Raw genomic sequence first — 9808 nt, 5'->3', positions numbered from 1 at the left:
TATTTTTAGTTTGTGGGTTTAAAATTTATTTTTTATTTTTTTTTATCGTAAAATTATAATGAATTGCTCTGAATTACTTATCATCATTTAAATAAATTTATATTCTTACCATTCATAATATGCATTAGTATTGGAACAAAAGTATTCTCATTGTCTTATTTTTACCATTAAAAAAAGCGTGTTTTATTAAAATAAAAATTATTATTAAAAATTTTATAGCAACTTGCGTCGTTTTTATAACCAGGGTTTATAACAAACCTGTAGATATTTTCGGTTCAAGGACTTTTGTCTTTTAATTATGTTGAATGAGCAATTTTGTTGTTGTAAAAGCAACTCTAATCTATTTAGTTTTTTCATAGCTTGTGTCGTTTGGCCAAAACTTAAATTTTGCTATGTTTAATGTTGTTTTTCACGAATAAAAGCAAAAACTACGCGTCCTATCAAAAAGTTATTATAGACAAATTTGTGGATATTTTCAGGGCGCGCAATTTTAGTTAATTTATTTTTTTACACATCTTGCATAGTTTGACCGCAAAATAGAATGTTTTATTTTTCATTATCTTTTATAAGATCAAAATATGAATTTTAAACTTTTTCACGAAATTCAAGAAGTTGTTATGGTAACCTTCCAGGGCTTTTAAAAATCAACTTTTTTCTTCTCCTTACTTTTTTTATATCTTGCGTTGTTTAGTTTGTTTTTTTGGACTTTGAAAGTGCTATAACTCGGATAATTGTTTTTGAATCGAAAAAACCATGAGGTTAAATTGTTCGAGTTTCCAATTACTATGAATAACCGAACATAGAATTTTTTAATTTGGAAAAAAATGGTCTCAAATATATTGAAAATGCGCTCACTTTTTGCATTTTTATCCAAAATAACTGATTTACGAACTAGTTCTTTCTTTTAGGCCTTGAAAAGTGTGCCAAATCAGAATCCCATCTGATCAATTTTTCGAAAGTTATTGTGTCTATAAACTACAGACAGACACCTTCGCAAAAATCGTTTTTTCTGATAAAGGGAGTCGCAAAACGTGGAGATTTGATGAAAACCGACAAAGTGGAATTTTAAATAAAATCAATACCTTCTCATTTGGATGATTAATGTAAAAATGGTCTCCATAAAGTGCCAGTTCACTTCCATATAGTGTAAATTGTAAGTATTTTTGTCATGTTCCAGGAACTTTGACAAAGACTTCGAAGGCTCTTTAAAAAAAATTTGTTTCAAGTTTTGACAATGTTCTAAATTTTTTTACCTTTTTCGGAGATATATCTTATCATACAATAATTAGTACTAGTAATATGTGGAATCTTGAATAATATATTTGTCATTGGAATTGTGGGATACTGTTCAATCCATAAATCTACATTTGGAATGAGAAGCAAGAGAAGTAATAAGAAAATACGAGAAATGGGTTCAAATATTATGCTTGTCTGTAATGCTTGTCTGTAAACAAATTATGGTAAATCATAGGCGAACTCCAAATCGGGTCTGTTTTATTAAGTGTGATGAATCCTCTGCTTTTGGGTGTGAGCAATGTAGGAAGAATGGAAATTTCGTCATAATAACAAACAACAAGGGATTGCAAATCTTTCTTATTTGAAGCAAGGTAATGATACTGAATATCTGGAACTTGTAAGTTTTCCTCGAATTTTGTCCTAATGAAAGCAAAACTGTGTGCTGGCCCTGTTGTAGATAATGGCCCATTATTTCCTCTTAAGTATGAATTTACATCCCTCATTTTCCCTTCATAGTCTCCAATCGTAGAAGTTTTGTTAAGCTTGATTGTTAATCCTGAGAAGGTTACGTGATCGTGAAGATTTTGCCCGGTTGGTAAATTTTGAATGACCGAAATTCCACGGTTTTTGAAATCCTCAGTTGGACCAATTCCAGAAAGCATAAGAAGCTTCGGAGAATTCAAAGCCCCTGCTGATATAATCACTTCTTTACGAGCAAGTACTGACTGTCTCTTTCCAGTATTCATCGTATGCATCGTTCGTGCTCTCACGCCTTCCATTAAATGATGTAGTTTGTTGGGTCATTACCCCAATACGCTCCTTAGCACTTATGTCTACGTATTTGAGTACATATTCTTGCCATGCTTCTTCGAGAATTTTCACGTTTTCATTTTTATGCGGAAATTTCTGGACTGATAGATATCCGCCAGTTTTATGATACTCTGTATTCGCATCTACTATCTGAAAAATTAGTTATGTATGTATAAGTTAAAAGTAACTTTTATTGTTACCTTCTTAAGTAAAACTATGATCGAATAATTAACTGTTGATCGGAACGTCAACCATGGACATAGGAAAAAAGGATGCCATAGCGGGGTAAACGCAACGAGCGGGTCGGTCAACCATCTTGGTGTGCTAAACTGGTATTTCGATAGAAAGAGCAGGCTTCAATCCCCGCACCCTTAGTTAGGAAGCATTCAGCTAGTCCCCTCCTATTACCATGCTCATGGCGTCAATCTTTTTTGATATACTTCAATCTTACTTATCCTTTTGTATGCCAGTCTCTGCATTCTAAACTGTCCTCCATCTTCTGTTTGTCAATAGATTTCTATCATTTTCTGATTCAAGTTAATTCTTCTCTATCTATTCATCTATCTACAATAGGGTGGTCAAAAAATTCATGGCAAAATTTTTTTACATGCTAGAGGGCAACGATCCCCCCCCCCCCCATTTTATTCCAAATTAACAGGTCCCGGTTTTGACTTGAAGTTTCCCATGTAAAATGCATGGGAAAAAATCACTTTTTGAGTTTTTAGAATAATTTTTAGGGTTTAATAAAATGTGACGGGAAAGTATGGAGGCCTGTAGAGAATTATCGAACGAAGCATTTTATCTATCAGACATATGGGTTTGACTCCCCTAATACACCCTACGAGTACCTGAAAACTACCCTTAAAACCAAAAATGTCAATTCTTCATGAAATCGACCTTTTGACCACTGTATTCTCGAATTTTTTCACCTAAAATGATTAATATTGGTCTAGTGGAATATTTATTATCATTGGTTAATTAATTTTATCAATTATTTAAACAAATGGAATTTGTTTAGGTAACTTTTTTTCTCGAAAATTCGTTTTTCCCTCTAAAAATTATTACTATTAGTCTAGTAATTATTACTGATAAATACTCCACTAGTCCCACGGTAATTATTTTTATTTTAACAAAATTCTAAAAGAAATTATTTAAACAAATTCTATTTGTTTAAATAATTTAAATGAATAAACTAATCATAATAAATATTCCACTAGACCAATAGTAATAATTTTTAGGAAAAAAAGAATTTTCAACAAAAAATTATTTGAACAAATTCCATTTTTTTAAATAATTGCAAATTAATGAACCAATGTTATTAAATATTCCATTAGACTAATAGTAATCATTTTAAGGCAAAAGAAAACACTTTTGGAAAAAAATATTTAAACAAATTCTATTTGTTTTAATCATTAAAAATGAATTAACCCATGATAATAGATATTCCACTAGACCAATATTAATAATTTTAAGTAAAAAAAAGACCAGTATACAATGCTCAAAAGGTCGATGTCATGAAGAATTAAAATTTTTTGTTCTAAAGGTAGTTTTCAGGTACTCGTTGGGGTGTGTTTTGGGGTGTCAAGCCCATATGTCTGATGCATGGAATTCATCGTAGGATAATTCTCAACAGATCCCCATACCTTCCTCTCACATTTTTTCAAACCCAACAAAATTATTCTAAAAACTCAAAAATGTAATTTTTCCGCATGCATTTAACATGGGAAACTTCAAATCAAAACCGGCACCTGTTAAAATAAAAAAATAAAATAAACAAAAAATTAGACAATTTCTTTTTCCGGATTTGTATTGGGATTAGGAGGTTGTTGCTCTCTAAAAAAATCTTTTATGAGCCACCCTAGTCTACAATGATACCTATACTTTTAAATCCCGATATTTCAATTCATATATAGTCGCCGCGTTTGCAAAATAATCATTTTCCTTACGATTTACAAACAATTACCCTTATTCTTTTGAATTAAATTCTTTCTATGTTGATAAAAAAAGATGGTCTTGGATGGGCGGAAGACAGACTTGGATAGAAAGACTACGATTCATACGGATAAGGGTGAATAATAATGCAGTACATTTTTAAAAAGAATTCGCGTACATAAGGAGTTAGCGATTGAAAGAGCAGGATTTCCTAATTGCTAGTCGGATAGGAAAGAATCGAAGTTCGAATCGACTTGGTTAGAAAGACTGAGATTCAAGAGAGTTTTGCTGCTTATAAAGATTGAAGAAGAGAGGCAAAACGTGTCACTTAAAAAAGTGGAAAAACAAAACAGGATAGATATGGAAAAGTGGATTTGAAAATAATTGATTGGATAGACCCAAAGAAATAAGCAAGACAAAATACATGAATGAGCTTGGAGTGGTCTTGAATAGAGATACTAGAATTCAATAGGGGTTGGAAGAGGGTAGAGAGATGAAGGGATATAATAATGGGAGGGATATTTTCCAGAAGTTTAGTGAATTAGAACTTACATTTTGATTTCTGTTATTCTCTGACTTTTTAAAAATACGGCAAGACATTTTCGTAACTCCAGCCTGTGTTACCCATTTCAGCCCATGTATCATAATCCAGAGGATGACCCCTTACGTATATCATTCCGTTTGTGGAACTTGATCCACTCATTACCTACTCACATGAAAAACGTATTCAGGATGTTTACTCAAATTCTGAACAATTCCGTAACAACTCCAGATTTTTTCCAGGTATAATTTTGCATAGTACGGAGCGATTCAAGTATTTATAATTATTCGGAATATCTGTAAAACTTCCGAAGTGATCTAAATAATTGCGTTCCTAGTCCTTGTAAATATCTCAATAATATCTAAAAATATCTAAATAACTGTTTCTTTTTATTTGTAAAAGTAACTTTATTAGAGGATACGGCATTTCTAAATGGGACCAGTTTCTAGGGGTTTCATTAAATGTTTCACTCAAAAGATTTGACAAATTATAAGATCTTTTGAAACGAAGGGGGACACTGCATACGGGCGTAAATGCCAATCCCCGAATTTTACAGGAGAACTAAAAAACTTTCTAACTTTCACGCAAATAATTATAAACAAAAAAATTGAAAAAAGTTTCGTGGTACTGTTAGTGTTTATCGATCCATGAAACGAACATCCTGAAAGAAGCATCCTTCTCCGAGAAAACCTTTATCAAAGGAACAGCGTGTCCTCATGAAATCTGATTTTCATACATGAAAATTTGCGTAACTGTTTTATTTTTCAATTTATAAAAAAAAATTAATTTTGAACTTTCAATTACGCTACGATGACGACACGCTATGAAGCATGGCACTTACTCCAGCAAGCATCGTGGCACTTACGCCCGTATGCAATGTGGCCCTTCAAATATTTTATCACCTTCGAGTAATTAAAGAAAGAAATAATACAAAGAAAGGACATTATTTGTTGAATTTGTACCTAAAGTCCAAGAATTTGAATGATAATTAAAACAAAATTTGTATTTCATCTTTATATTCTTAATATTCAATGCATATTAATATTTTGAATCAAAGATATTTTCTAGGTAAGCAGAAACTCTATAAAACAGGAAAAATAAGAACATTTTTAGAAATATAGAAAATTAATTATTATTTACAAGAAAAAATTAATGTGGGTGTGAAATTAAATTAAATTTTGAAAGCATCAAGTTTCTAAGATTTTAAGTAAAAATTTCGCTTGCAAATAAACAGATAAAATATTCAACACAATTGATCAATTTTGAACTAAGAAGATTGATTTTCTAACAAAAAAGAAAACATTCAACTGAAAAAGTTTAATTTGTAACTGTAATTGTAGAATATTCAACTAGATTAGTTTAATTTTACATTAAAAAGAATAATTTGCAACAAAAGTAAAAGAATTTTTAACAAAAACGTCAAGTTTTTCAATAAATGGGTGAATTTTAAATTAAAGCGATGAATCTTCAATGGAAAAAATCTTCAACGAAAGAGTTTATTTTTTATTAAAAAAATTTAATTTGCAACCATAAAAAAGTAAAATTTCAACAAAACAGTTAAATCCAGTAATATAAATCTACTTTCGGAAATGAAAAAACAGGAATATTTAATTTCATTTACAGATTTAAAAAAAACATTCAATCCCTCTTTTCCAAAAATTTCCGGACCCTAAAAAAATTCCTGGCATTTCCACTCTCTAAACTTATACCAGTTACTAAATCCAGTCAGTAGAAATTTTCACTGATTCAAATTGCAGTTACATTTATTCAAACAGCTACAAAGGGGGCACTGATTGCAATCAGTGAGGATTTTCACTACAAACCAGTGATATTTTACTGATTAAAATTTAGAAAGCAGGTTTTCCAGATAAACGAAAATTCTCTGACATTTTCAGGTTTTTGAGGTTCTACTTTTATTATATTAAATTATGAAATCTTACTTTCCCACGAGGACAGTGGCGGCCTCTACTATTTGCTCTACAATAGTTTTCTGCTGGCTGAGTGCAGTAATCCCAAACTATGCTACTACCTTTATTCAAGCGATATAAGGAAGGCACCCGATTAAACTCTAGTTCTTCAGTACCGGCTTCTAGAAGGAGTATCTGTTTATTTTCAATGTTGCAAATTATTATTTTATTCTTTTATCAAATTTATCAAATTTGACACTTTGTTCCATAGCTTACGCACATTCCAATTTTCAATTTCAGTTAATCGATTAGCGAGAACACATCCTGCTGATCCGGCTCCAACGATGATAAAATCGAACTCTTTCCCTTTTTTATTAAATGGTTTGCAATGTTGAATCACATATTGTACTTTGTCCGTCATTAGTGCAGAATTGAGTAAAAAGATCAAGCGGAACCCAGGACATCTATAAAACATAATAATATTTACGCAGTCAATAATATTATCAATTTTTCGTTTATAAAAAAAATTTAAAATAAGGATCTCTTCCCATCTGACGCCCCCTGTTACAGGCTACCCGGAGTTCACGCTTACGTTTCGCCGGCACGCTGAAGGCCACGCACACAAAATTCAGGACACTTATATGCAGCGGCTATCTAACCCGATACTGAGATCTGCAGTAATTCCAGCAATAAATGGCCTGCTCACCCCGTAGTCCCTTTGCAAGTCATAGGTTTTCGCCTTTATCCCGGAATAAAAAGCGTCCAGTTAGGACGTAACTTAACGTACCGAAGGTTGCATTGTACCAATGTGTGGTATCTTAAGTAGTTCTTCTAGAATACTGGACGATCTTCCAGAGTTTATAGTCTTATCCTCGTATGCGGAGCGCTGCGCTATGAGGGCGGATGAATCCTTGCCGCAGCTGCTCGTGAGAACAACCATGATAATCCCAAACAAAGTTACAAATACGTTTCAAAACAATAGAACGTGCAGAGTTCCCGACAATGGATTGGACAATAATGCCGACTACCCTAGAGTTTTGGAAACCGATCAAGATGGAGTAAATACAATAGAATGGCAGCATCACAAGAGTTTTGAGTTAGCAGATCGATTGAGGGAAGACGAGCTAGGGGCTAGAGTCACCAGTATGACCCCTAAGCGAAAAGGTTACATGGCCTAGTTACATGCTGCGTGGTGCGAGGAATACTTAAAGCAAAGAACCTCCTGAAAAGGGTTTGTATATTCGGAGCGCCTACCCTGCTGCAGTCAAAGTAGGGCAGCAACAGAGAAAGAGAGGCGGCATGGAGACCAACCGCGGGCAGGAAGTCAGTAGATGAGTAACGGTGCTTTAGGGCAATGAAAAACATTAACATCAAGGTTTCTCTCAGGCCCAAATATCTGGCTCAACTGGGTATCGCAATCGTGAAGATTTTTCCAAAGAGTTCAACCTCTGAACCATTAATTGTAACTTCTACGATGTAGGCAGAACTTTATTGAATACAAACCGTACAACAAAACCAACGACTGATCATGAAACCATAAGACGCATGCATCAACTCTGAGCTGAAGAAGACAGTACACAATTTAAATTCATCGTGTGATTGACTACATAACATATAGCCAATCCGTCATCACGCACTCAAAAAGTCAAAGCTGCTGACCATCAGATAGCACATTATTGACAGAATACTAGTACTATCTGACGTTGGGGAAAGTCGAAAGCAGAGGGAGAGGTGGATCAGAGAAAATTAACAGTTCTTCTCTGACCCATCCCTGCTCTTCCAAGACCCTCCAGTTACTGTCGATCACCCACCCAAACCAGAGAGGTTCGAGACATTCTGGAAAGAAGTCTAGGAATTCCATCACCCACTGAATAAAGAAATAGTGAATATGAATAACTTAAAGCCGCTGTGCAGTGCCCTTATATTTTCTGAGGAGGAATCCCCAATTATCTCTAGCGAAAAGGTGACAAGAGTATTAAGAAGGATGAAGAACTATTCCGCTGTGAAACCGAATAATATTAAGAGCTTCTGGTTGTAGAATTTTCCTTCAACTCACCAGGATCTGGACCGCATATCTGAAAGTATCGTATCTAAAGTCGAAAGAAATTATTGCGGAGTGGCGTGTGGAGAGGGAAGCACAGTGCTCCTTTTGAAGAAAGGCAATTTGTCTGACCGTAAGTATCAAGCCAATAAGTTGACTGAAAACGGTGTATAATATCTTCAAAGATATCCTGAATGATATGATTGTAGGAATAATCAGACCTGTCTGCCAAGAGACATAATAACAATGCGGCTGAAATAAAGGTATAGGTATAGCAGGATATCAGGAGAACCTGCTCATCAATAGATAAGTCTGCATCATTCCAGCGCTGCCTGTCGATGGTCTGGGTTGATTTCTGAAAAGCTTTCAGTTCAACCTTACATGGACTTACCAGCTCTCTGATGAAAATAAATGTTAATGCACACATCATGCGGTGCATAAAGAGATTGATGAACCTATGGATAAGTAGATTGACTACCTCATCTGGAAAACATTGTGTGACAACTAACAGGGTCACCTTTCATAGAGGCGTCTTTCAGGGCGACCCCATTAACACTCTTCTCTGTGACTCACACTATTGCCAATATCTCTCATTCTTCAAGATTCCCCAGGGTACTTCGGCGGTAAGGGGTCGTGCATAAATCTCATGACGGTGGATAGGCGGGGGTGAGCATCAGGAATTGTCCCGCCCGAGCGGGGGAGAGTTTTTCTAAATGTCAAATGACAAAGTAAATCGAATGGAATTGCAGATTTGTTTTATTTTTGGTCAGTTTATTTCATCGAGTAGGAAAAAAAGTTTAAACACATTTACCCTTCCTAATTGGAACATGGAGCGGGTACGAGAATTCGTCACCTGAACCTTCGGGGGGAGGGGGGTCTTCACATCGTCATGGACTTTTTGTGAATATTTTAAGCGTCATGAGATTTGTGGACGGCCTCTAAACATTGATATCAAAAGCGTAAGGTCAGTCGTGGACTAATTCATTTAAAATCATGCAGGCTGAACACGTCCAAGTCACAAAATCATCTGCTGATGAAATATGTTGTTTTTAAAGGATTTTTTACGAAATGTATTTCACGGATTTGATAAAATTATTTTTTTCGTAAAGTTATTAGTAAGTTTGAACTTTTAAAACTCGTAACGCATTTTATGAGAAAAGGCCGTAACAGGAGAAGTATGTTCTGGTTGCCCCCGATCGGATGTGGTGCGTATTGCGGAAGCAAGTGGCTACCCCTATAAGATAACGTTATTCCAAGTATCAACTAAAATAAAAATTTTTCCCATAGAAAATAGGAAAAACTGCCATGGTAGAAAGAGCAAAATAAAAATAAATTCGCATT

General features: G+C 34.3%; 1 protein-coding gene across 6 annotated transcripts in view; it reads right to left on the bottom strand.

Moving 5' to 3' along the window:
* Positions 1 to 9808, bottom strand: part of LOC117180344 (glucose dehydrogenase [FAD, quinone]-like) — a 72565-nt gene that overhangs the window by 47429 nt on the left and 15328 nt on the right. For 3 of the 6 annotated variants that reach the window (XM_033372788.1, XM_033372787.1, XM_033372789.1), the window contains 2 exons: positions 6707 to 6890; positions 6460 to 6621 (listed from right to left, as the gene is read on the bottom strand). The exons of 1 other annotated variant lie outside the window; for it this stretch is intronic. In XM_033372788.1, the coding sequence (XP_033228679.1) occupies positions 6460 to 6621; positions 6707 to 6847 (303 nt within the window). In that variant the 5' untranslated portion in view covers positions 6848 to 6890. Of the gene's footprint in view, positions 1 to 1962; positions 2197 to 4530; positions 4685 to 6459; positions 6622 to 6706; positions 6891 to 9808 lie in introns of those variants that run through there. 2 more of the 6 variants (XM_033372786.1, XM_033372790.1) reach the window with 2 other exon arrangements.

The sequence above is a fragment of the Belonocnema kinseyi genome, chromosome 9 (genome assembly GCF_010883055.1).
Source record: "Belonocnema kinseyi isolate 2016_QV_RU_SX_M_011 chromosome 9, B_treatae_v1, whole genome shotgun sequence".
Lineage (NCBI taxonomy): Eukaryota > Metazoa > Arthropoda > Insecta > Hymenoptera > Cynipidae > Belonocnema > Belonocnema kinseyi.
This window is presented reverse-complemented; position numbering and strand designations above follow the sequence as displayed.